This window comes from Rhea pennata, chromosome 11, assembly GCF_028389875.1.
Source record: "Rhea pennata isolate bPtePen1 chromosome 11, bPtePen1.pri, whole genome shotgun sequence".
In the NCBI taxonomy this organism is placed as follows: domain Eukaryota; kingdom Metazoa; phylum Chordata; class Aves; order Rheiformes; family Rheidae; genus Rhea; species Rhea pennata.
This window is the reverse complement of record NC_084673.1, coordinates 2,043,272-2,070,492: the sequence shown is the minus strand read 5'-3', so window position 1 is coordinate 2,070,492 and position 27,221 is coordinate 2,043,272. Positions and strand designations below refer to the sequence as shown.

Below are 27,221 nucleotides of genomic sequence, written 5' to 3'. Positions count from 1 at the left end.
TAAAGCTACAAAAAGAAGTTAAAATTACTACAACATTCACATATGGCTAGCTAGTTTTCAGATTCACTGAACAAGGACCAGTGACCAAAAGGTACAGAAACACTGATCATTTCATAGCTGCTAGCTAACTTAAGACTAAAGACAGTGTCTCATTAAGATCAAGCACCATTAGATCTCATGTGGTGGTTTGGAACAGTTCTTCATTCTGTATAGGAAGAGACAGTGTCCAGATCTCCAGTGCAAATTCAAAGTTCTTTCAAGATCATGGATTAAGTCGTACACCCAGCATGTTCACAGATCAGGATGAGGAAGGCAACTGGAATGAGCAAGCTGGATAAATGGATTCTGCTCACTACAAAAATTCCAAGGAGGAAAGAGTTTTTCTCACCATCGTTCTGGTACAAGACAACCGCCAAAGTCCCACACATACAAATATTTACAAAGAATTGGACACAACCTAGAAAAAAATAGTGTTTGATTCTCTTGCTGATGCCAACAGCTGTCAGGCAAAACAGTCGTCAGGCTTATTCTGCTGCAAGAGATCAATGCTTTAAAAAAAGTCACCAACATTTGTGGCATTAAAGAAGTGCAGCACAACCCATTTGTAGGGCATCTTATGGGTTCCTCAGTCAATTTCCTCTTTGATAGGGGTACAGCCTGAGAAGAAACTGGTATTGCTGCTCAGCATTCTCTTCTTTCTCTTAACAAATGGTATCTGGTTCTCTTGGGACTCCTCGTCTCTCACGATCATGGAAGCAGCAGTGCTGGGCTTCTTGATAAATACATCCTGGTCTGTAATGTCTTTCAGGATCTATCAAGAAAGCAAGGAAGATAGTTTTGAAGCAAGTTGGTCACTGCTCTGAAGTGAGCCAACTAGCTTTCATTAAAGCTTGGAGACAGCACATAAATATGTGAAATTGTGGCCAATTTCAAAAGAGTTGCTGAATTTCTTTATTCAGGTCAAAATCTAAAGACCAATCCACAGGCTGAGCTGGAGGAGACAGCACTAAGAATCAGTATTTAGAGGGTACACCTGAAAAAAGTTAAATGAATTAATTTAGCTGAGGCAAGACTTCAGCTGCCAAGTCAGAGCAGATTAGAACAGTAAGTTTAGAAATAGACAGATACAAATCTGTCCTAGTTCCCCAAATCACTCTTTCATTGTGGGAAGGTGCAGCAGGAAAGCAGGGGGTGTGAGTTAGTATGGGTGACTTTAATTCCTTTAATTTAATTACAACTTTAATTCCTTTCACAAATTGCAGAGAAAGATTTGTGTGGTGTAGTTTTCATACAAAGCCTTAAGAGTTCAGCACACTCTGAACTTAAAATTTATCAGCTGGCCTGAGAAGCTGTGGTGTTTTTAGAAGCTTCTAGCAGCAATTTATTTCTTTGGATTTGGTGTCCACTGCTAACCCTAGATGAGATATACACACATTCAGAATCACCTTTTCCTCAGCTTTGAACAGTACCTTGGTAGTTGGAGTGATACACACTGGTTGAAAGAAGGTCTCTCCTGCAGTCACTTCTGTGGGGTCTTCCAGTTTGAAGGATCCTTCAGAGTCCCTTGTTTGGTCCTCACACAATGGGGCATCCTGAGGGGCAGCACAATTCTAAAGCACTTTTACAATATCCAGCCATCCCTTTCCTACTAATAGAGACCCCTAATATTTCTTTAGCTAGGTGACCTTCTCTCCAATTTCAAAGCAATACCAGTGCAAAGTGATGCCAGATGCCTCTATCTGCTATCAAGCAATTGGTTTCATAGAATAGTGAATAATTAAAGACAGCAACACAGAACGGGAGGTCTGTGCTTCAGATGTCCAAGGGCAAGGCAGATCTTTCTAGCAAAACTTCTAATGATCATCAGTTGCTCATGAACCATCCAGATGCTACAATCCCTGACCCTAATTTACTCCCTTCCATCCTTTTAACACTTAAAATTGAGTTTAGCTATTATGGATAAACCACTGAATTACCATGATATTTACAAAGGTTTCAGAGAGGTATGCACAATTTAGCTTGACAAATTAAGCAATTATGCTACTAGCATGCATACACATGCATTCACCAAGCTTTACTTAAACAAACCACAGGGTCTGAGTGCCTAGTGCAAACACTTTTGCATCCACAAATACAGCAGTACTCACCGGAAAGCCAGTGTCTCTATTTCTGCATTTTGTTGAGTCACAGCTACAGCCTTCAGCACAGCCCACCTTCTGCCTCCTGCAGCCACACTGTCTGTTTCCACATCGGCCTTTGCAGGAACACTAGATAAGAGAAAGTTTAGTGCAGAAAGAGCTTTGGTATTTTATAAACTGCATCTAGATTTCCACAGCTATAAACACCTGAAGCAAGCTGAAGGATAGGACTATCCACAAGCTATCATGAACCTTCTATTTCATTGTCAGTCTCTCAATTCCAGGAGAAGAAACAAAAGTCCTCTTGCCACCTCCTGAGCCATTTCTAGATCAAGTAATCCCAAAGCAAGCACCTTGGGTTTTATATTCGCTGACTTCAGGTTACCCTAAAGGATGCCAGTTTCAGTATCAGTTGAACAAGGTAACATCTACACACAAGAAGGCATGTCAGTATCACCATACTTGGAGACAGAAGTGATCCGATTTGGATATTTCATGGTGCATTAGAACAGCAAACTCCTTTGCATCGTCCAGCTTCTACAAGCTGCAGTTCTACGTTGAAAAGCAACTTGCACTGAGGTCCTACCCAGTTCCACAGAAGGACTCAGAAAAGCATACTGTTAAACACAGAGTCTACTTCCTGCAGTGCGACTAAAGCCAGATTAAAAAAAACAAAAAAACCACACACAACCCACCACACAAGCACAACAAATCACAGCCGCCAAAGCACATACCACCACCATAAACCTTGAGTACTGTAATTCAGAATTCACTAGTTTGACAAGCATCAGTGAAAGAAACTAAAAGTTAAATATTAAAATGCATAGGTTGTTCCGTGGTAAGCGCCTACAATAGCAAAACATGTAGCAATTTACCCTTTAGTAAAGGGAAAGAACGTGTCTCATGATGGAGGTCTACCTCATTGCAATTCAAGCCCAAAGAGGCCCATGGGTTCACACTGACTTTTATTCAGCACTTAAAGAGGAACCTTGCATATCACCTCTTCTATCTTGGCAGGAATCAATTTAGCAGCCAGCTGTAGCTTCAAGTTCAGTAGACTGATGTGAACAGAAGATGAAAATTTTATCTTCTGTCATGGTCCCATACAGTGGGACCAGAAACTGCAGTACAACATAGTGGGACCAGTACATAGAGATCCATGGCAGTCCTTCCCATCTTTCCCTTAAAAGAGGCTCTATGTAGAAATAGTTAGGATTAGCTCAGTTGGCTAAAGCGTGGTGCTAATGATGCCAAGGTCACGGGTTTGATCCCTGTATGGGCCACTCGCTTGAGGGTTGGACTAGGTGATCTCCAGAGGTCCCTTCCAACCTTACCAATTCTATGATTCTGTGATAAAGCAGCTGTTAATCTCACTATTTTGCTGTCATCTAAAACATCTAGGCCAATTGCACAGCTAAAGGCAGTACAGTAGAATGTATTTTGCTCATGGTAGAACCTGTCTGATGAAAAAATCATTTAGAAAAGTGTTGCTGAGGCTGTAGGAAACCTTTTTTTGTCTGCCAAAAGATTGTAAGTGACCAATGCCAGGAATAATATCAGCTTAAGACTGCTCAGAAGATTAGTGGAGACACCACAATCTCACTTTTTCCTCTGTGGACACACTAGATCCTCTGGGATGGGGGCAAGCGGTTCCCTTGTGGGTAGTAACAAGTCAAAGGTAGATAATTAGGTAACTGGATCTTACCCCCATCATGCTTTTCTTTGCTCCTTTGACTGCTTTTACTGGAATCCACTCTGCATCCTCCAGTTCCCCTCCAGACTCCCCTGAGTCAGAGAACAGCTCTTCCACATCCATTTCTGGAGTCGGTGCACGGGGTTTTACGGTTGTTTGCCGGCGAGCCTTTGGCTACACACAGAAATTAGTAAGAGCGGAGGCCTCAGAAGAAATGACAATAGATCTGTATTTTACTAAGGTAGTGTTTCTGGTGTCCCATCTGCATAGCCCCATTCCCCGCAGACAGCCAAGAGATAGAGGGTAAGGGAGAAGGCAATTCAATCACATACATGGTCTAAACTGCTGAAATTCTTAAAAACACAATTCTATTAATTTGCTAAGGATTTGTCAGCTGTGTCACAGTCTTGGAAAAATGATTTTGGATCATTTATTCCTCCCAGCACTAAGATTTAGATATTTTGCAGGGCAGTGATTAAACATCCCATGACAGATGCCTTGTTCCATGATTCAGGGACAGGAAATACTACAGAGAAAACACCTGGCTTACTAAAGAGGATACAAGTCAGACATAATTAGAGGGCACAGGATTTTTAAAAAACAGAAAAACTAGTGCCAAAATTCCAGAAATATTTTAAAAATCAAAGCATAAGGACTGCCTGAAGTAGAGAGCAAGCCTACTTCAATAAGCAGAATGAGATGCCTTGTAAGCAGCAACCTGGCGGAAGGAAATCAAGACTATTCTAGTAGCCACCATTAACATTCAAAAAGAACCCAGGCACAATAGAAACATGACAAGTAGTAGGCAGTTGCTCTTTACTTTGGGTGGAACATAATCAAAAGGAGAATCTGGGGACTCAGATGGCACTTGCTGAATGCGTCGGAGCTTCTGTCCACTGGCAACTTGGAGAAGCAGTAGTTTCTGTTAAGAGGGACAAAAATTAGCTTGGCAGTGTACACTTACCCCACTGCTATTATACAAATTAGGTCTGTACAGATTTCTACCTGTTTAAGAGAGTCATTTTCCTGGAGAAGTTCTTGGTTCTTCTCACAGATCTCCCTCATTTTCTCCAGTTCTTCCTCCTGTTTGCAAAACACAAGGAAGTCTAGAGGCTTACATGGGGGTAGCACAGCCAGCTTTTTGGAACAGATTTTTCTACTTGGCTCTTTCTTCCAGTGTCAACAGGGTTTCTCTATTTTCCAACAAGATGTCAGCTTTGGTTTCTAGATCAGGAAAATCATTAGTGCCACTACTTACTTTTATGAATAATGCTGTCAATACAACTGTGAAAGAATCTAGTCTAAGTGACCATTTAAGATGTAAAACCCCTTCTGTTTTTAAGGCTTCTCTCCAAATTATGGGCACTTGGGATCAAAGTGACTTCAATACCACCGTGTTCTTCCTCAGCAGCTTGCTACACCACTTAATTCTCTTAGCTACAAGGCAAGGGGCAGCTTGTAACATGCTTCTATCATCCTGGAGGCAATTTTATCCTCAAACTAGAGTTCTTCCACTGCTGACAGGACAATAAGATTGTGCTCAGTAAAGCATTAGTAACAAGGTGTTGACTGTCCTAACTAAAGGTGTTCTGAACACGGAAGAAGATTGCACAAGCTGGTCAGAGAACAGTAGGCCTCGTTGCTGAATTCAAATTTATTTCATCAACTGAAGAAGATGCACAAGAGGAAAAAAAAAAAAAAGTCAAATAACCACAGGCTTAGCTGAATCTGTATTGCAGATGGCTCTCAAACTCAGCGTAATCAAGCAATCATAGTTACAGACAGAAATGCCCTCAGCAACAACCCCCTTTGGGCATTCCTCACTCTAAAGCTACTATTTCAAATAATTCCATGTGCAGATAGCCCCACTGAGGAGGCCCCCAAGAAAACATATCCAGAAACTCTACCTGGAATTTGAGTCGTTCTTGTAGTTGTTTCTCCTGCTCATTTAGTGAATCTTCCAATTTCTTCTCTGCTGCTTCTTTTTGCTGAAATTGACTGAGCAGGTATAGAACCTACAAGCAAGATAATAGACCAGACACACAAATGTGAATTCTTAAAGAGATATCTGGCAGATTTGGCATAAAAAGCCTTGGCAGTTTTCTCAAAAAGAGTTGCTTTCTGCAATTTTCAGCATGATTCTGTTCCAATCCACTTAAAAAAAAAAAAATCAACTTATACTCAAGTGCTACAACCTCACTTAAAGCAATGTGGAAAAGTTATTGAATGAATAAATAAATAAATAAAACTTGCAAGGGCCAGAAGGTGAATAGGAAAATTCAGGGGCTTTTACTGTGGTCCTGCAAGAGGCCAATAAAACCTGAACAGGTAGACAGCAACAGATCAGTTCTGTCATGCCACTATTGCCTTTTTCCCTGAGCAGATATGGGAATCAGTTCCAAGACATTTGCACAGGACCTCCCAAGATTTGTCACTCATGTTTTACCTTTTCCTGGTGTTGTTGCTCCTGCACCAAAAGCTGATTTTGGAACTCAGCCTCCAACTCTGTTACATGGTTTCGCTCTTCAATCAGCATCTTTTGTATGTCTGAAAAGCTAGCTTTACTCTGCTGAAGATTGCTCTCCAGCTTGCTTTCCTGCACTTTTGAGGAGACTAGCTGAAAGACAACAGCAAGCAGGTTGCTTGGGTCAATGAGCTCCACATTTTGTGATATATTTAAGACAGAAATGCTTCAGTCAGAGTAGAACAGTTTTGCTTAGCTTATAACCACCTTATGAAGGGGACTAGCCATCAGCAACAAAAGGAGCAGACAAGAGATTCAGAGCTGACAGCCACTGCAGAAGCACAAAATGGAGATAATAGAAATTTTGCTAACAGTTCCTAAATTAATCTGCTTTCCTGCAGCACTTGAGATGAGAGGATTAGGAAAAAACAAAACAAAACAATGAATGCTCTCCTGCTCTCCCATATTTCTTCCTTCATTCTTTTCCTTTAGTTTCTAAGCATCTGGGACTGCCATGTGATTGTCATTGAGCTGTTCTGGCCTTAATTCTGTATTAGACTAATTTCTACTCTCAGTCTTGTTCCCACTTCTTTCATCCCAACAGTGATTCCAGTGTTCCCTAGTCTGACCACAGGCAACTCCCCTTGCTTTTCTGCAGATTGCCAATTATTCTGGGAAGTATTTTTTAGGTACTTTTTCTGTTCTCTTCCACTTCTGAAACTTGTCTCTTTCCTTTTACTGTTCCCATGCAAGGCTCCTACAAACAGAGCTTTAGCTGATACCTCCAGACCAATGTCTATTATGTTTCCCTATTCTTTTTGATTTTCAGTCCCCAAGATGATCTGGAGTACAGGAGAATATTTTAAACAGAAGAACGTTTAAGGAATGAAGTTAACCTAATCCAGTACAACAGTGCTTCACTTGAATTCATCCCTGCTAACAGTCTGCCTATTAGTTGCTTCCTTTCATTCTTGGCCCAGAAGACTGAGGTTTTAGCAATGCAAATCGGAAAATTCAAAATTTACCTCTCCAAGGAGATACTTCAAAGCACATTTAGCCTCTAGAATTGTTGCAATGTTGTCCCAACGCTGTTTCACACGATCGCCATTGTCTGCATCCAAGAGTTTCTGCTGTAGATCTGCTATTTGAGCACTCCTTTGGAGAATATATGTATTTGAGATGAAAGTACAGAAGAGAACCAGAGCTAGCATCTAAGATAGAACTACTGTTACCCAAACATTAGACAAAATAGTTCAAGTTTTACTACGTAGTATGGCCACTGTAACCTGCAGTTCTACACCAAAGACTCCCTCCTCCCTTCTACACCTCTGATTAAAGCAAAAGTGCAATGTTCACCTCAGTTGAGGATACTCGCAAAAAACTAAGACCACAGCAACCTTATTTTTGCCTGAGTAGTACCCTCAGCTCCCCATATTTTGCAAATTTTCAAGCCAGGAAAACCACACGGTCTTACTTCATAATTTATGTTAATGCTAGGAACTACTTGCATTTCTCTTCTGTTTCACAAAACAGCTATAGAGTTGAGAAGAAAAATAGAGGTAAGGTGCAGGCTGTGCACATCACCTTTGTAGTACTGGTTTACCTTAGCTCCATCTCAGTTTCCAGACTCTCTATCTGCTTTGATATGGAAAGGTCCATCTCTGATGCCTGCAAATCTGCGATGGAGTAGGTACGTCTCTAAAGAATTGCAGCAATGGACAGAAGTGAACAATAGTTGAAGAAATGTTATGAAATAAACAGCATGCAAGACAGGGCTTTCATTTATAGACATTTCAAGAAACGAGCAACATTATTATAAAAGCTTCCAAGTATCTTTTAATAGCTTGAATCCCTTTGCAACAGCATAAAGTCTTTGATATAGGCTGTGACCTGCTCACATCGGTCAGATTCATTGCACTAACATGTCACACCAGCACCTATGTTGAGAGACACATATTGCTACTGGAGAGAGTCCAGCATAGGGCTACAAAGATGATCAGAGGGCTGGAGCATCTGCCCTAAGAGGAACGGCTGTGAGAGCTGGGCCTGTTCAGCCTGGAGAGGAGAAGACTGAGGGGGGATCTTACCAATGTGTACAAGTACCTGAAGGGAGGGTATCAAGGGAACGAGGCTAAGCTCTTTTCAGTTGTCCCATGTGACAGGAAAAGAGGCAACGGGCAAAAACTGAACCAGAGAAAGTTCCGCCTGAATGTGAGGGGTATTTATTCCCCGTGAGAGTGACAGAGCACTGGACCAGAGAGGTTGTGGAGTCTCCCTCTCTGGAGATCTTCAAGGCCCGCCTGTCTAACATGCTCTAGGTGACCCTGCTTGAGCAGGAGGGGGGTTGGACTAGATGATCTCCAGAGGTCCCTTCCAACCTTACCGATTCTGTGATTCCCTAACTTGACAGAAGACAGTGGGAACATTGATTCTTTCTCCCAGAGAAGGGAGAGGGAGATGGTTCCCCTTCTGGAAGAAAGAGTTAAATAGCAGCGAACAAGACTAAGTTACAGCACTTGCTGAACAGTCAGTGGTTTGGGTCAGGAGACATGACATTTCCCTCTCTTACCCGGAGCTTTGGAGGTGGGTTATCCCCAGCTTCTTTCTTCTCTTTAAGCTGAAGGAGCTCCTGTGCCAAAATCTTTCTGTCCTCCAGAAGGTCAGCAAGGTGTCGTCGAGCTTCTTCAGTACTAACAAGGACCTCTACTTCATTTGCAAGCCAGCTCTGGAGAAAAAAAAAAATCAGTATACTGGTTCACTCTAGACTTAACTCAGGACTGACTCCTTCTCTGAAATGCTTTCAAAGCTGTACTGAAAAATAACTCTGCCTTCCTTCATATTAAGTAACTCCACTAAATTTCCCTATTGTTTGTAGGGATGCACAATGCATTGTTACCCACCTTTACTCGTGCAGCAACTCCTTCCATCCCCCGATTTTGACTCTCCTTCCGTTTGTCCGCAGCCTCCCGTTGTTTCTGCAGAGCATCCTTTAGGCGCTTGTTAGCAGCTGCTGCCTGCAAAACATTTTACACAAAAGCTGAACAGTAGTCACCTCACCTAGAGGTTCTGCAACATCTAAAAAAATCACAGAGCATTTACAATGCAAGCCACTGACAGTCAGTGAGAAAAGAGTTACAGATTGGCAAATCCACAACAACTTTAAAATTAATCAGGGAATATATGGTCCCTTGCTTTATTTGCTTTGCTGAAAGTCTCAGTTTATAAAGAATCTGCTTAGAAATTAGAATGGCCTATTGGCAGAAGAAAACATCTAAAATCGTGGTGTCAGATGTATGTCTTCTTTGCAGCCATCCTGAAATAAATTTGAACTGCAATCTATCCGAGCTGATTTTCCATTTTCTAGCTTGGATATCCATAATAGACAGCAGCCTGATGCTCAAAGAGTAATTTGTCCTTTAAGGAGCACATTTAATTAGAATCTCTCAACATTTACCAGACAGAAGTACAATGTTTTCTGCAAAAAGGAAAACAACTATTTCCACATCTCCAAACTACTTTTAAGAAATTTCTGCATACTATACTACAACCTCTAACCACATTTTGCAGAGCTTTAGGAATTGGTCAGGAGTTTCTATCACGTACTGACTCCTTACCTCTTCTGTTTTGCGCCGAAGTACATTAGCCTGCTTCTGGAAGTCTCGTTCTAGCTTAAGTAGCTCATATTGCCTCTTACGATCCTGCAAGGAAATATGTTAGATAGAAAAGTTACATCATTTTAATAACTATGGCCAACTGCACATTTTATGGCAATTTCATACTTCATGGAACAAAATGGTTGCACAGTAGAATGGCAAGTTTTAGTGGTTCTTGATGATGATTTCACTGAACCTTACAACGTTAAGCCATATAGTGCCTTTACGAACAAATGGCCATTAGGCTAAAAGCGACTAGAAAGGGCTCCATGCTTTCTACCAAGAAAGTTTAAGGAACCTGAAGGTTGTAAGAGATTGGGACACTGTCTTAGACTTACGACTTCCAAAGCATTCAGGAACTAACTTGTTACAAAAATTCTTAGGGTAAGACAAAAAAAAAAAAAAAAAAAAAGATGTCTGCTGCCCATTATACCTGAATGCTGCAAGCATCGAATTTCATTAATAATTCTCACTGCTAACTTACAGATTCAATAATCTATAGATTACTGAATCTGTATTTCACCATGAAATACCTCCCACTCTATGTCTAAAACCTACAACTTCAACTTAAAATACTTAAAAATATTTAATACTTTTGTCTTCTGCTTCATGTCTGAACCATAATGACTGTGTTGATAGGTTTAAGATCTCTAGATATAAGCAAGTCCATTCATGACAACTGGTGAAAGGTGGTGACCATATGAACTAATATTTTGTCATCTTCAAAGCATTCCCCAGATGTTTTTTCAGATGCTTGTTAAGCTAAACAAAACATTGCAGCAAACTCTAATGAATTGTTTCACTCTTCAGAGGGAGGTACAGTTTGGGGGCTTATTGTTTGCTCACCCGTTCCTTCAGCTGGATCACTTCCTTGTCCTTCTGTTGTTTCCACTGCCTAAATTTCTCAGCATCATCTTTCATCTGGCGCATCAGCTGTACCCTTTGGTTTTTCATTTCCTGAAAAATAAAAACAGCTAGGAAAATTGTGCAACGCTTACATTCAGAATAGTTTCAACCCAGACTGTCCTGGTTTGTGTGGAAAGCGCAAGAAATACTACAGTACACTGCCCGCTCAGCGTACACGCCTCAGGAGGCTCTCAGGAGGGCTAAACCCAGGAATTCATCTTCAAAGCCACAAAGGAAAGACAAACACATGCACAATACATATGTGGAAATCAAAGTGAAGCCAAGTGACTCAACTGAGGAAACAAATTGTCAAAATAGCCTGATACTTTAGACATCTTTTTTCTATCCAAATCTCAGCAGTTGCCTGCCTATTTCATCATCAACAATGGCATTCGTGTAGGAGTCATAGAGGAATCTTGCAAAAAAACTCCTGGTGTTCTCAATCTAACAAAACAGGAAACATCAGCATCTTCCATCTGGAAGCTGCTCTGTCTACACTAGAACAAGTCTGAAATCTGCATGTCAAGATTATTTACCCTGATCTCCTGGTTCAGCTTAGAGACTGTACGTTCTGTGGATTCTTTTAGCTTTAAGAGCTTTGATTGCTCATTCAGCTTCTTCTTCAGCTCGTTAATTTGCCCTTCCAACTCTTGAAGTCTTTTCCGACGCCGTTCACTCAATCTGTAAAGAAATTACACTTTAAATATAGATCCTTAATTACTGTCATTCTCAAACAAGTACTCTCCAACTGTAGAGGCTCCTTACAAAAAATTAAACAGTTCTGCATTATCATCTTTCCCACTAATCTTAACACACTTAACAATTCAACTGCCCTGGTATGTCAAAGGGAAGCAGGATCCTAGGAAGCCTACAGTACCTCACAATTCAATGACTACTTATCCACAACCGTCAGGGGAATGGCCTTCCGCACACTAAAAATGATTCAGACACAAGCTCAGTTATTTTGAAGTCATTCAGCACTAAGATGGAGTTAAGCACAGAATAACCTCGTGCTCATCCCTAGTCCTGTTACAAAAAACAATACTTTCTACAGAGAGTCAACAGTCAGAGAGATCACTGTTACTGGAAGAAGCCAGGGCAGAAGCCAGAGAGTTGTCCAAGCTCAAAGCCTGCAGTAAATCTACATTTTCATCATACTCAAGTTGCTTAGTTATTTTTATCTCACAAGTGAACTGTAAAGGGCCTCCTTTTCAGTTCCTCAGAACAGTGACAGTAGACAGGATAGCCTAGCCCTAGGGTATATACATATGTATTTTGCTTAATCAGGGAAAAATACGTATCGCTGCTCCCTTGAATTGTATGACTAGTCCAAATCTTTATGTCAGTTCAGGATGAAAGCTTTCAACACCAATTATTCTTTAAATACAAACTCTTTCAAAGCCTTAGAACATACTCACTACCAAAAACATCAACAGTATTTATAAGTATTCACTAGAATGTCACCGTGCCATGGATCAGTGGTGCAGTGTTCTTAACCTTGTCTGCATCAAAATAAGAACTATTCCAAATAGCTGAAGCTTACTTGGCTTGGTTGACATCCTTCTTTGCCATATGCAGAGCGAGGATCAACTCCTCCTTTTCTTTTTGCAAACTGCTAACTTCTAATTCTAGGTCCTTGATATTAGTCTGAAAAGAAGGACACAAGTAGTAAGCCTCCAAATAAAGACTTTGAAACTCTACTCCCAGAGACAAAGCTTTAAGACAGGGGACCTTAAGGAGTCCTGTTCCTTTCCAATAAGCTGCAAAACACCCTGACTGGAAACTGCATCAAAAAGGCTAGTCCTCCATATGCTGAAATTGTAGTCAGTCCATAGAACCACCATAATATAGACTAAAAATTATGATTGAGCAATTTCAGAGATGGGAGCTCTCAGCACAGCTGATGAGTAGGGGAAGCCAGATCAGAAGTTAAAAATGAAGTACCTTCATTTAAGCTTGGTGTGGCCAAGCAAATCTCTGAGTAAAAATATGTTCCATTTCTAATAGAACAGACAGAGACTGTCTTATTTTCCATAAAATAAGAACTTCTAGTAGTAGAATTGTTTGTAGACAGCCAGCAACGTTTCCTCCTCTCCTTCCCACCCCATTTTCCACTGACACTTGTAGTTAGCCACCTCCTCCACCAATCTGCCCTGTGCCCAAGTCAGCAGTGACAGCTTCATTAAATAGGCAGAACCAAAGACATGCTCACAAAAGGATGAGTCTTCTCCCTGCTTCCCCCTTTCAGCAGTGCAGTGACTGCTTTAACTGGGAAAAAGAAATTGAATAGATCCTTACAAGAGCCGTTTTGGAAATGATTTACCTGGTATTGAGATTGAATTGGCTCCAGCTGACTTTCATTCTGTGTCATTTTTTTGGCAAGAGCCTCTTTCAGAGCCAGGGCTTTATTCAGTTCAGTCAGCTCTTTGGACATCTGCGCTTGGCGGAGGGCATGTTGAGTGGTGAAGTCATCTGGGGATCTCTTGGTATCCTGGCCCATTTCTGCTTGCTGAAGGAGACACAGTCATGAATTAGGGAGGCCAGTCTCAAGATCTCTAACTATGCGATCACAGTTTCTGCAGAACACTTCAAATTCATTTTTACACAGCACAGTTAGATTTTCAGAGATGAAAATAGGCTACTGATCTTAAATTAAAGAGTGCAGAAAAGCAGCACACACAAAATTGACACATTTCTAATTCAAATGCTTGGTAAATAGACTAGTGTAAGGATGCAAACAAAAGGAGTAGTGTGGGATAAATCATTCTCCTTGATAAGGTCTATGCTGTTGGACTCCTCTCACTTACAGATGAGGCATCTTGTTCAGTGTTTGCCATCTCTGCAGCAGCTTCCATCATGGCAGCACTTTCGCTCTGTATAGGACAAACAGAAAACTTTAGGCTAAAGCGAAAGCTAGAGAAGTAAGATGAAGTCCATAGTAGCCTGTTGGTGCGTGATGACAAAGCCCGAGTTACTCTCCTCTGTCCAGAAAGCTCTCTCTGGAAAGACACCATCTTTCTACTTCAGTAGTGAGCAGACTTCTCCCACTGGCTGAGCAAAGCATCCTTTATAATCCACCCCCCTAGACTCCAGCACTGCCAGCCACTTTCTTCTGAGGGTAAAGAGTCTAGGGACAGGGAGAAATGTCTAGCAAGGGAGAACAGAGAAGTTCTCAATTAGACAGAGATTTGGCAACTTCTATTACACAACTCCATATCCCTACAATTCAAGTTGCTCATTAAAAATACAGAATTTATAACTCAGCTCTTGGCTTCTGGATTGTAGATCCATGCTAATCTCCCACTGTAGGCTTCTTTTAAGGAGACTCATTTATTCTCCGTGTGCAGCCACTCAAGCACAAGTGGGCTTTCTGTAGCATTAAAAGAGCAGCAGGACAGTTGAATTTAAAGTAGACATCAAAAGTCATTTAGTATTTGTAATTCCCGGGGTCCTTAAGCAAGGTTTCTGCTGAGTGGAATCTACTGCTCAGCAGATTGGCAGAAGAGCACTAGGTTTCATTAGTGAACTCATTTGTCACGCTGTCTTCTTTCCCCGGACTCATTCTTACCTGGAACTGAACCAACACTTGCTGCAGATTGCGAATCACCTCTACATTTTCTTTGAGTTCCTGATCTTCCACAGTTTCTACCAGCTTCTGCAGATCAAGCTTGCATCTGAAATACAGACATGGGAATGAGTCCACAGGTCTGACATGGCATGTTTACGTCAGACATGTCAATATATAACAACGGCTTTCCCCACCCTATATGCAAATGAGTTTTGAGTGAACAAACACAAGTTGTCTGTATACTGTTCATCCCAGCAAGAACTCTATGCTGAGAAAATGCCTTTCAGCATTGGAACAGGGTGTGGAAACAGACTTACACAGCATGTTGTTGAAGTTGCTCTAGTTTGACATTCATCTTCTCATTTTCTTGTTCTGTCTAAGAGAAGCCAGAATTATACTGAATTGCAGGAAATGTGAGATAGAAAACAAGGAGTCAGAAGACACAGGAAGTAAATAACTTATCTGTAACAAAAGATACATTCTTAGTTTGTGGTAAAACTATGCACTGAAACATCTTCCACGATCACTTCCATCAGTTTGTTTAGACTTAATAGCTTTATCGGTAGGAAAACAGATAAGAATTAGGATATACACTGCAAAGAATCAAAAAGAGAAAGATAGTGCGAGCGAGCACAAGTGCAAGTGCTGGCACTTAAAAGCATTTAAGTAAAGGATAAGCTGAATGACTTAGGTCTACTCTTGCCCCTGAAGTCACCAGATCTATAGGTGCTGAAAGTCTTCAAAAGACTTGGTTCCAACTACCTGACATCTGGATATTTCAGATAAATGTGAAAGTAACATTAAAGAAAGATTCCTAGTATATCATTAGTACAAGAACCACTATTGACTAGTCGTTAGCTAAGGAAAGTCATGCAACTTAAACTCTTGAATTGAACCTTACCAGAATGATCCTTTCCAACATCTGTGCTGTCTGACCAGCAGCCTCACTCAGTCCTCTGCTCAGCTTTTCATTCTCTTCCATTAGCAACTGATTCTTCTCCATCAAGGACTGGAGATTCTCTGAAGGTGCCATACTGCTGAAACATCAAGGACCAGCTTGCTTGTGAACATGACTGCTAGAGTTTTGCAGTGGCACCGAAATTACCTCCAAGTTTCCTAAATAACTTACAATGAATATAGTTTACAGCAGTGGAACAGAAATAACTCAGAGGAGGTCTAATATGAAATCAAAACTGCTGAACAATCGTACCAAAAGTAGATATTTGAAAAAGACGTTTAAACAATAATGCTATAACCTATGGCAAATCTGTAAACTACATTTATTGGGGTTTTGAAACATCCTTAAGACAACACCCACGTGCCATTTTTTCCCTGCATTTTGTGCTTTTAAGGACAACGGAGATGAATTTAGGGCATGCAGGTAGATGAGAGGAGGTAGGGATGGGTCTTAGAAACAGGTATCTATCCTCTCCAAATTCCTACAATTTATTTTTGCAGTCTTAAGGTTTTTGCTACAAAATAAACAAACCATAGATGCACAGAATTTCAGTAAGCATAACCAAAACCCCTCACCCTACAGCATTGTCACCTACAGCAAAGAAGATCTAGTGCTTTTGGTAGTGTATGACGCGTATTGGTTACATTGAGCATGAATCTACAAAGCTTACTTGATAGACACTGGAAGGGTCCCTCCGTGGGCCTGCAACAGTAACACCTGTAGTTGTTGTACCTAGAAACAGAAATAGTTACTACTTGTAAATCTCTTTCATACAGTAACTAGATGGTTAAAGGAATTACTATTAAGGTCCTTAGTCTTAACCTGTCACCTGCTCCACAATTGTGCTGTTACTGTTTTCTGGGGAAGGGATCATACACCTCTATGGTACCTAAAGAAGTTTGCTTCTTAAAAAAAAAAAAAAAAAAAAAAAAAAAAAAAAAAAAACTCCTCCTCAGGGTTCCTCAGATCAGCATCTGTTTATTTACCCTTACGCAGCTGACAGTGTCGGATGCAGGGTGTCAAAGCCCCCACTGAATCAGAGGGGAGGTCTCACACTTTGTGAGAGATGGTTCATTGCTACCTTTCACATGAGATAAAGACTGCTTTTATTCCTCAGCTGTGTGAATACATGATTTGAATTTACAGTATCTTAACAGACATTCACAAAACTCTGGTTAAGTCTCATATAGAAAAACAAAAAAAAAATTTTATTTGCTCTATTTTAGAACCAAATTATTGAGTGCTCATATGGAGGGTTAGCATGGAAGAATAAGTACATCATATGCTTAGTGCCAAGTGAGTTCAGTAAGCCTGGTTTAACTGCCATTGGTAGACAAGCCCTTCAGCACTTCTAGTTTTGAATTTAACTAGTTCTTTCCAGTTTACGCACTTTAAGTCCCCCCTGAAGCTAACTGCACAGGTACTTCCCACTCTGTGCTAGACAGAGCTGCATAAAGTCAACAAGGCAACCATCGCTACAGGTCTGTCCTTGGCTGTAGGCTAATGAGCAGGCAATAAGAGTCAGTGGAAGGGAAATGCAGACCGCACTAATGCTTCAATTTTTCTATGGCCTCAATGGTTGCTATAGAACTACAGAAAACATTCAGTTCCCTTTATAGCACTTATAGCACCATCTCAAGAGAAAAGAAACACATACTGAGTAGTTTTCAAATGTTCAGCACATAACCATCCTATATCTTTGCCTGCTCTTTAATGAGCTTACTACCACAGCAATAAACCTTTGTCATATGAAGAATCAGTACCTGCTGCTTTAGATGATGCAACTCAGCTGCCTGAGGATCCACGTTGATGATTGGCTTATTTTTTATTTTTCTTGCCCTGTCAGCATAACGTAGTGTATTTAAAGTTTCTTCTAGGTTAGAATCCGCTGGGCTTATACAAGCGATCATAAGAGTGTGGCTGTTACCACCCAGAGAATCTGAAAACAGGATATAACTGATGCTTTAAGAGAGCAAGAATGACCTAGTAAGGCATCATCATACCTAAGATAACATGAATGCATCACCAAACAGATAAAAGAAATCTAGCTCTAATTTTCTGTCATTGTCATCTACTTTCTCCTCTGCTCTAGCAAGTACTAAAGAGCATTCTTTGCATGTCCCAGCATTATGTTTGAGCTCTAAGCACTGGTGATTTCACATCAGAAACCTCGTCACAGTGTTGAGTATATGCAACTTCTGATAACAGTTCTTTACTCTCCGTTCTCTCACACAGGTATAGGCAAGACCTTTATGGATATCCAGACTGCTAAATTCTTATTATTATTTTCCAATTTAAAGAAATAATGACTAAGAACATACCTATTCAGATCATTAAGTTGTATAGTGTTTTATCCTTTGTTTTTACACTAACACACATTGCATACCTAGAACTTTTGATTAGAAAAGAAGGCCCCAAACCCAACTCCACATGAGTTCAAGTTCCTTACATTTGATATTTTCAGATATCCAAAACACTGAAAAGCCTAGCTTTTGGTAGCAATCTATTTAACTATCATAAAGAAACAAAAATGCATTAAATTGCATTATTATGGCTATGCTCATATTAAGATATTAAAACTAAGTTACATAAATTATATTAAAAGACCATTACAATGATTGAAAAACAAGCATTATAACAAACAGATTCAGACTAAGAAATCAAAACACTAAGATACAAAGTGCACAGTTAAGACACAGACAGCCTGAGCTTCATTCTGGATGCGATATCCTCCAGTTAGTAGCTACAATCAGGATATAATAATAGGTCTCTGTTTCCAGACTAAAATTCTCATCTTCCTTCTCCCTTGCAAAAAAGCTGCTCCAAGTTTATCATGGCTCTTCCCATCACAGGGTAACTGCAAGAGTGGAACTTAGACTGCCTGTCTTACTACAACTGTAACCTAAAAATCAGAGTACAGAAAAGGTCTAGCTACAGTGAGAAGAATAATGAAATCAGTAAAAGCAATCATTGCCAGCAGCAGCTTCCCATTTCAGAATGTAGTTATATGGCTTTTAGAGTTTTTTTTTTTTTAATACTTTGTTATTTAAAATGCATTTGTAGATTTAGGCTTTATCATTATTTGGTTCTTACCTTGCAGCAGTCTCGTTAACTTTGAGTCTCTGTAGGGGACAAAACCACCCTTTTTGTTTTCATCACCAAGAGCACTAATTACGTTCCCCAGGCAGAGAAGACCTCTGTTAATGTTGATACCTGCATACAAACAGAAGACAACGAGTAGAGCTACCTCAATAGCTAGAAACTGGTTATTTCTTGTCCTTTGTAAAACACAAAAAGGTAAAAAAAAAAAAAAAAAAAAAAAAAAAAATGCGTTATACTTAAAGAACTGCTTTGCTTCTCCTGACAAGGACTCTATTTACAAACTCAAAAGTGGTAACAAACACAAGTTATATGTGTCCTCTGCCTTCTGACCTTCTTTGAGTCGGTCTCCCTCAGCCTTGGTCTTTTTTTGTCTCTCAGATCCAGCAAGATCAACCAGGTGTAACTTGGAGTGAAAACTGCTGTTCCTATTGCAGAAATAGAAGATTTTACTCTCAGGTAAACATGGAACTAGGAACAGAGTAGTCTAGCTGTTAGTATAGTTGAACTACTGGGCTGAAAGTATAGTTCGCAAAGACAGCAAAACAAAGGAACTGGCTCAACTGTAGCTCAGATGAGTTCATCCCAGACTAGGTGAATAACAGACTATGAAGTTTACATTAAGTCTGACTCCTAACTGCTGCTAGGAGTAGCTGGGCTGTCACACTTACTTGTCATTTTTCTTCTTCTGATCAACGGAAATGGTAAAGATAGCATGTGACCGAGAGGACTGGGAGTTCATTGCTGTGGAGGCCACTGTTCTGGAATTGTTTCCTTGCTCTAGGCAGGATACAGTATCCTGGGCACAAGTGACGTTTCTTTCTGTTAATCCTATAATCTGTATCCAGGAAGAAAGCATCATTTATCCTCTTTCCCATTCATTCCTAACTTACTGCTTCACAAAAATTCTTGTCTCAGACTACAGCTGATGAAGTGAAATCTATCAAAACATACGTTCACAGCAGAGTCTCTCTTTAAGGGAGAAAGTTGGTGTGGATTCCCTAGCAAAAGTTTGTTTTGAACTTCACATCAGTATCTTGTAAATTTCATCACCTCTCTCTCTCCTCCCCCTCCTGCAGGTACACACCAAGCTCTTCTATGCCTGAGGGCCAGGGGGCAATGGGATGTAAGCAGGGCTCCTCAGTACTCCATAGAGAAACCCACAGCAGCCCTTGGATGCCAGCTGGGCCAGGGGGTAGCATAGCATCTATCTGGGGGCTGAACATTGTGACAGCCCCAGGTAGAGGAAAAGGAGACTGATTGATGGGGGCAAGGAAACTGTGTGAGAAGTGTAGAAGGGTGGCAGGTACTAGGGACATAAAGGACAGAAGGGACAGAGCAGCAGGGACTAATACAGTCTACTGGTCTTTATTCTTGGTAAGCTTCATCCTTCCCCAAAAGGCCTATCTCCCTGAAATATTAAGCTATTGCTAACTGCTTAGTTACCATACAAGTAGGTCTATCAAGCAGCAGCATGATGTTTTTCTGCATTAGAGTATAAATGCACATCTACAGGAAACCATTAAAAGAACAAGCTGGTCATTTGAGTAGTTTCTGTCAAAATCCTTTTGTTACACACCATTTCTGCCAAACTGAAGAGCACAATTGCAATAGCAAAATTTGATTAAAGGACCTGAAGCGCACATTCATCTAGATCAGTCTTCAAGAAGAGCCATAAAACTTGCAAATAGCTTTGTCATAAATATCTAACCTTACTGGTGTACTTTCTGAGAAAACTTAAAAGCTCAGCAACAGGTCAATTTTGAGCTAGCCGTTGTGGTGATTTTATACATATGTGTTTACATAGGGTGCAGTATGAGAACAGTCCTTACCAAGTAAGGCAACTGTTCTATATAAACATTTGTCCCTAGCTATACTGCTTATGTATTTATTACGTATCCATTTTTAACAGGACAACAGACCTTTATTCCTTCTTTAGGGTCCTCCCGGATACTGATTTGAGAAGACCGTTCTCTAGATGGGCACAGTAGGTCCAGAATATCTTCATTGTAGATCTGATAATATCAGAATAGCATCTCAGAATTAGCAGTCTTGCAAGAGAAGAGCTTACATAAAGAATAATGTACAATTAGGCTCAGATCAGGGTTAACTTTACATTACGCTGTACTGTTTTACCTTTAATGAGAGGTAAACGAGACTCAGAATTCATATTCCGAAGACATGACCTTACAAAACCTTAAGTTTTCATAAATTCCTATTACCTGAAGGAGACAGCCTCATTAAGGCTCACTTTACCTACAGTTCACAACGTTGTAATATATATTTTTTTTTTGGGGGGGGGGAGGGGAAAGGAGGAAATCAAAACAATTTTTACCTCTAAATAGGAGACTTTGAGGATGAATTCCCAATCCTGCCTCTGTTCCTTTTCTTTAAATAGCAGTTTGATTACCCGAGGAATGACCCCCACACTAGGTTCATGCTCTTGATTAGCAGTGTAGGTACCTCCCATGGAGTACGTTTTTCCAGATCCTGTCTGTCCATAGGCTAAGACAGTAGCATTATACCCTACAGAAATAAAAAATTCCCAGATCACAAAGTCAGGGAGAGACCAGCAGAATACTTTGACAAACTAAGGAGCATTCCAGTAAAAGCATCTTAGCATCTTTCCAAAAAAGTGCTGCCACTCACTATCAGTTTACACAACTTTGACGCATGGGTCACAGTTAACATCAAGGAAAAAATGCCAATGAAGAGCACTCCAAAGCATTGATCAAAATATTTTTCTAGCTTTTTAAGGACAGCTCTTTTGCTTTAAATAAAGAGGATCATAAATACTTTATCATCCAAACTATTCCAGTATTAGTAATGCTTTCCAGTATAGGATGCTTATCAGTACGTTATTCTTACTGAAACTCTCCTGCCTTTAGTAAACATCTCCAAGAACCAAAATGACCCAGTGAACATGCCTAAGTCATATCGATAGCTCTATGGAAGTCTACAGGTTATAAACAGGCAAGATCTGGCACTCCTCACCACAGGCTGAGGTCAGGGTCTAGAAAGCAGAGAATCTTAATTTCTGGGAAGACGAAAGAAGAAAGGACTCAGAATAGAAAGCTGAACAGCATTTTCTCTCACATACTAGAACCCACAAAAAACTCTAGTGCTCTAAAACAGTTTGAATTCAGTTACTACAAACCTTTGAAGATGCCTCGTATGAGAGGAGCAACAGCTGTGTTGAAGACTTCCTCTTGCTCAACAGAGGGATCAAACACGTAGTCATATGTGAATGATTTATCGTTGCCTACGATTACCTACAAAGATTAGAGTGAACAGCACTGACTACACCACTGTAGAAACTTTAGGCCGTGTTCGACTTAGAAAGACATATGTATATATATGGAGATAGATAGATACACGTAGGTGCATATATACATAGGTATAAGCGAGGCTGACCCTTCAAGTGCAGCAGGCCAGCTCCCTCACCTGCGGTTCTCCGGGCACAAAGGAAAGGCACATCTGGCACCCTTCGCTGGTCTCCTTGGGCACCAAGGGCCGGCAGCGCAGCGCCACACGCACGGGGATCACCTTGTCATCTTCTCTCACCATTTTCAGTTGCGCGGGCTGCCCTGAAGACGAGCAGAGAGGGATCAGGCTCCCCGGGAGCAGCGCCCGACGGTGCTGGCGGGGGGCCCTCAGCGCCGGGCCGCACAAGGCCTAGCGCTGAGGCGCGGGAGCACCGGTACGGCCCCAGAGCCTCCCAGCCGGCCGCTCCCGCGCCTCAGCGCTGGGCCCGGGCTCTTCTGGGCGATCCCCAGCCCTCCCCAGCGCCGCACGCCGCGCGGCTAGTGCCAGGGCCGCCTCCCGGCGCCGGCCGGCCCGCACCCACCTGCCGCCGCCCGTTGGAATGGCGGCGCCGTAACGGCCAACGTTCAAACCGCCGGCGGCGCGGCGCGGCGGCCAATGGCGGAGCGCCACGTCACGGCGCGCGCGGCGCGGCGCGGCGCGGGGCGGGGCGGGGCGGGCGGCGGCGCGGGCCCTGAGGCGGGCGGGCGCGCGCGGGGCAGCATGGAGGCGCGGCTGCCCTACGACGACTACCCGGTGGTGTTCCTGCCGCCCTACGAGAGCCCGCCCGCCTGGGTGCCGCCGCACGAGGTGAGCCCGCGCGGGCGGGCGGGCGGGCGGGCGGGGAGGCGGCTCGGGCCGCGGGGCAGGTCGCTCACGGCGCCTTGTCTTGCAGCGGGTTTATCACCCCGACTACAACAACGAGCTGACGCAGTTCTTGCCCCGCACCATCGTCCTCAAGAAGCCCCCCGGGGCGCAGGTGAGCCACGCCGCCGCCCTTGGCCTGGCCACACGGGGCGGCGCGGCGGCCGGCAGAAGGGCGAGAAGATGGCGGTCGCCGAGTGAGGCCGGAGGCCGCCCCGGGGGGTCAGGGAGTTGCCTCCTTTCCTCCTCCTCTTCCCGCGGCGGGTGCGGCGGGAGAAGCCTTGCTGCTGCCCTGCTGCGCGGCGAAGGGAGGGGGAGCTTGGCGGGTGAGGCAGAGGACTGCCCTAACTCGTGACGCCAAGGTGCTCAGGGGCGGGGGGCGCAGGGTGGGACGGCTGGGGAGGTCTGCAGAGAGGGGCCCTGCTTACCGCTCCCCGGGCGATGGCTGCAGCAGTTACACCTTTGCCCTGCGTAGAAGGGACCGGTGGGGACAGTGCTGGGCAGAGCGGGTGGTTACGTTTCACTGCTAACCTGGTCTCTCACGCAGCTCGGTTTCAACATCCGTGGAGGGAAGGCCTCGCAGCTGGGGATCTTCATCTCCAAGGTGTGTCTCTCCTTCCGCCGTTCCCTCCCAGTGTTCTGCCTGTTCCCTTGCTTGTTGCTGAGCCGGCTGGGTATGTGCGGAGACCGACCTGCCTCTTGCATGCACGGCTCTTGGATGTGAGCTGCCACTTACCGAACAGCTGTCACAATCTCACACCCTTTCCTTACCTGTGCCTGACCCACGACTTGCTGGTCTCCATTCCTTCTTAGTCCCGTGTAAGCACACTGGTTGCAGGCGCTGTGGAGAGGCTCTGTAAGGCTGAGCTGTGTGCCAAGGGAAGCCTCAGTGCTGCCCGTGCAGAGGGTCAGTGCCGCTGTGTCTGCTCCTCCGTTCTTAGGTGATCCCCGACTCGGATGCGCACAGAGCTGGGCTGCAGGAAGGGGACCAGGTGCTCTCAGTGAATGATGTGGATTTCCAGGACATTGAGCACAGCAAGGTGAGCGCGCTTGCTCTCCAGCTGCTGAAGCAAAGATAGAGCTTAGCCTGGGGCCCAGCACGCTCTCACCTCCTGAGCAGGAGGACAAGGGCAACATGTGTGCCTGCCTTCTCCTTCAGGCCTCTCAGCCTGCACCAACTCAGTAGCTAACTGGCAACCTGTCTAACAGGTAGGATGAGTGTGAGGCAAGTACCTAGATACCTTCATTGACAACCTGGGCAATCTTTTCTCTGTAATTCCCCCCACCCCATTTGTGGAACAAACAAAATAATTCATAATGCAAAGGGCACATACTAATTTTTTTAAAAAATATCCTTACTGATGAGGAAGAGTAGAAGAACATTAACGTGGAGGGGGGGCACAAGTTCCAGTGTTCCTTCTGAAACATCTGATACCAGCCACTGTGCAAAACAAGCACAGACTGTTGCACTGCATAGCTGATGCATTGCTCTTACCTCTTCTCTAACCAATTGTGGCCACTGAGCAAACTTTCTGCTTTTCAGGCTGTGGAGATCCTGAAGACAGCCCGTGAAATCACCATGCGTGTACGTTACTTTCCCTACAGTAAGTACCTGCGAGCTTCTGAGTGCAGTGGGCTAGCAGAATTTTTCCTTGGGAAACAGACTACCATGCATCCCTGCCAATTCCACCTAAACTTAGCTGTTTTAAATCTAAGGCTATATGTAGTGTCAAACTAGAATCCTGCAGATCAGAAAGGGAAGTTAAAATTGATTTGGGTTTGAGGACAGCTACCAAGTCAAAACAGTAAGGAATGGCTTCAACTACCCACATACAAACTTTTAGAGCAGAGTTTAGCAAAGCAATGCTAAAAGCTAGAATAACTGCTTATGAAAGTGTTATTTATAGAGCTGCAGAAGGAGCTACTTAAATAACACAGGAATTAGCTCTGTCAGTAGTAGAACCATGCTGATGGTTGGCACTGCTTGTAATTTTTTCCTTCCTTGTGTATGTTCACATTTTGTTGGGGTGGGAGGAATGTCCAAATTATTAACTCTAGGCATCTGTACCCATAAAGTTTGGGAATAAGGAGGGGGGCAGCAAAAAAAAAAAAAAGTCAAAAAGTCAAGCCAAACAAGTATTCTTTGTAAAAATGGAAATTGACCCTTGAATGAAAGTGAAAAAAAGTAAAAGTATGGAACAAGGGAAGGGAAGACTTTTAAAACATACTTTTCTTATGAATGCTTTAAAAGAACTTGAAACGACTGCCTGGGATGCTAACATACTATTTTAAAGTTAGCTGCTATCCAGAAGAATAACAAATACTCCTTCTATTTAATGGGATGTAAGCAGAATTCACGTTTTCCTGTAACACTTGGCTGACTTCCTCCAGCATTTGTGACAACTTCTCTTGCCCTTTCAGCCTTGCCATCTCTTTCCGTTTCAGATTATCAGAGACAGAAGGAAAGAACTGTTCACTAATAAACAGCTGTCTGCTGGGGCATCTCTAGAGTGCCTGTCCTGCAGAACAGTCTCTACTACCTTTCCTCAACATCCAAAATGATACATCAACCTTCAGCTGTCACTGGAGGTACAACTGTCCTGTTGGCTGCATGGGCATCAGCTGTGCTTCCTGCTTGGAGGGACACTACAGAGTCTTAATCATCTAGAAGATGGATGGAGCTTTAATCTGCACTCCTTGAATTAGGTCTTGAGACAAGCTCATGGTGCTGATGTGGAAATGGATACTGGAGGGCAGCATCTTCAGTGAGACCTGCGTTTCTATTCTAGTAGGACTTATTTTTCAGAGAGTGCTCTGCTGGTTCTGGATTCAACCCTTGTTTCTAAGGTGTAAGGCCAAGAATGTCCAAGTGTACTCAAGCAGAGCATGCCCATAATCTCCAAGGGATCAGCCACTTCATTCCCTTTCTGGTGACACAGAATCCTTTCCTTCTGCGCTGTTCTACCTCTGCTCTAGACTACTGGGTTTGCTTGGGATTCAAGGAAGAGGAGTAAAATCCAGTCAAAGCCCATCTCTAGCTCTTCTGCACTGCTCTGCCAAGGCATTGTGTTTGTACCTCTTTGTTGTCTAGCTGCCCCTACATTACTGGGCCAAGATACTTGGAGCATGTTTCTAAACTGCTGTGGACACTTGATGAGGTTCCTTTTCATGCACTGCTTGCGCTTTTAAAGGTTTCACCTGCTGGAGCTGCTTTCTTCACTTGGTGCAGCCCTGTCTGTCCCTTCCACAATCAGAACTCCCTGCTACTTTGAGGGAAATCCCTGTTTCTTATGCATCTTATCTCCTGCTGGGGGCAATTCACCCACCTGCTGTTAAATAGGTCAGATGGTGACTGTTCTGCACAGAAAAGAGAAGGCTGCTGTGCCATGTGCTGGGAGGGCACAGATGGAAGAACATACTGGTTATCAGCAAAGCTGGGTCTAAGCACATGGGGGTACACAATATAAATCATGAGCAGAACAGCCCTTGGTCTGGCCTTCTATGCAGTGTTTTCCATTTGCCTGTAATAACTGACATAATAAAACTAGTACAGCAACCAGACTTCATCTTACTCCAATTCTGAAAGTCTGGGGAGGATTGTATTTGTTATCATTGTCAGTGCTATCCAGAAGAAATGCATGGAGTATAGCTGAAGCAAGGACCAGCTCCACATGTCCCTGTAGGAGCGATGTATTGGACCCTTGCAAGCTGCCTTCTCTCCCTTATAATGGTATTGTAAGGGTATTTTTCCACTATAACCAGTGGTTCAAGTCAGCCCTGGATAAGCATGGAACGGCCTTTTAACACTGCCAGAAAAGAATAATAGCTGCAAAGGAGGCTTCAGCTGTTTGTCATGGCACTAACTTGAGATAGCTTAGGGCAGCAGCCCTAACATAGCCAGGTTAGCATTAACACAGAACATGGGCAAAAAGCACCCTGGAAACCTTATTTCTAATACATTGAGGAAGTAAGATCAGAGCTTTTTATCTATAGAGACAGACCTGCAGGTCTCGCACTGTTCTTTCAGCATTTACACACTGCAGGGAAGGAAGACAGTCAATTACAGAAGAACATCTCACACTACTCTGTCCTCTTCTGCCATCTGTTGTGCCCAGCCTTGCTGGGCTGAAGGCTCCCTGCCCCCAAAGCTAGACCCTGTGCTCTGCTGCCCACTGGGGAACACAGCAAACACGGGCATCAGGCTTTTGGCACGTAACTGCACTGCTGAGGAGCTAAGAGGTACCTTGAGCACTGCCACAGAGGGGACTGGAAATACAGGCCTGCAGTCTCTGCAAGTGTTCAGTCTTTTCATCCTGCCTCGCAGCAGGCCCTCTGCAGTAGCTCCACGAAGATCAGCTGTGGCTAGGACAGCTTCCTCTCTCTCTCTGCTGTTACTCAGAGGGTCAGATGCTCTCACAGCCACCATGCTGCCCGCCCCCATGACCATCTTGCTGGGGGCTAATAGGAATGAGTGGATTCTTTCTCAAGATATATTCATGCCTTAGATGTCTTGATTGACCAAGCTGTAATATGGTTTGCACTGCTCACTAGAGTCCATGTCATCCTTCTTCCTGA

General features: G+C 43.0%; 2 protein-coding genes across 4 annotated transcripts; one reads left to right on the top strand and one right to left on the bottom strand.

Moving 5' to 3' along the window:
* Positions 1–22,046, bottom strand: KIF4A (kinesin family member 4A). The gene is made up of 30 exons (XM_062584439.1): positions 21,924–22,046; positions 21,637–21,751; positions 20,815–21,005; positions 20,402–20,494; positions 19,151–19,317; positions 18,813–18,907; positions 18,474–18,593; positions 17,144–17,319; positions 16,051–16,112; positions 15,324–15,459; positions 14,740–14,798; positions 14,423–14,528; positions 13,662–13,727; positions 13,178–13,363; positions 12,398–12,501; positions 11,391–11,535; positions 10,795–10,905; positions 9,910–9,993; positions 9,196–9,309; positions 8,865–9,020; positions 7,899–7,993; positions 7,321–7,450; positions 6,278–6,448; positions 5,739–5,846; positions 4,837–4,914; positions 4,652–4,753; positions 3,844–4,005; positions 2,148–2,267; positions 1,470–1,592; positions 1–811 (listed from the first exon to the last, which is right to left on the bottom strand). Exons 1-30 carry the CDS (start codon positions 22,044–22,046, stop codon positions 626–628), a joined length of 3,684 nt encoding a protein of 1,227 aa, XP_062440423.1. The 3' UTR covers positions 1–625.
* A 415-nt stretch (positions 22,047–22,461) lies between these two features.
* PDZD11 (PDZ domain containing 11) lies at positions 22,462–26,207 on the top strand. Of its 3 annotated transcripts, XM_062584756.1 has the most exons (6): positions 22,462–22,592; positions 22,678–22,761; positions 23,194–23,250; positions 23,588–23,686; positions 24,190–24,250; positions 25,092–26,207. In XM_062584756.1, exons 1-6 carry the CDS (start codon positions 22,506–22,508, stop codon positions 25,124–25,126), a joined length of 423 nt encoding a protein of 140 aa, XP_062440740.1. In that variant the 5' UTR covers positions 22,462–22,505; the 3' UTR covers positions 25,127–26,207. The 3 variants fall into 3 exon arrangements, with proteins under 3 accessions (XP_062440740.1, XP_062440742.1, XP_062440741.1); XM_062584758.1 differs by lacking the exon at positions 22,678–22,761; XM_062584757.1 differs by lacking the exon at positions 23,194–23,250.
* Positions 26,208–27,221: the final 1,014 nt, after the last annotated feature.

What these genes read in the sequence shown, in the direction of transcription:
- PDZD11 (XM_062584756.1), top strand. Translation starts at nt 22,506, where the DNA reads ATGGAGGCGCGGCTGCCCTACGACGACTACCCGGTGGTGTTCCTGCCG. An exon ending in CCTGGGTGCCGCCGCACGAG is followed by an intron (nt 22,593 to 22,677) that starts GTGAGCCCGCGC and finishes CTTGTCTTGCAG; the next exon opens with CGGGTTTATCACCCCGACTA. An exon ending in TGGGGATCTTCATCTCCAAG is followed by an intron (nt 23,251 to 23,587) that starts GTGTGTCTCTCC and finishes CTCCGTTCTTAG; the next exon opens with GTGATCCCCGACTCGGATGC.
- KIF4A (XM_062584439.1), bottom strand. Translation starts at nt 22,046, where the DNA reads ATGGTGAGAGAAGATGACAAGGTGATCCCCGTGCGTGTGGCGCTGCGC. An exon ending in ACCCTAAAGAAGGAATAAAG is followed by an intron (nt 19,318 to 20,401) that starts GTCTGTTGTCCT and finishes TCCTGGATACAG; the next exon opens with ATTATAGGATTAACAGAAAG. An exon ending in TGTTGGAAAGGATCATTCTG is followed by an intron (nt 14,799 to 15,323) that starts GTAAGGTTCAAT and finishes GGCTTCTCTTAG; the next exon opens with ACAGAACAAGAAAATGAGAA.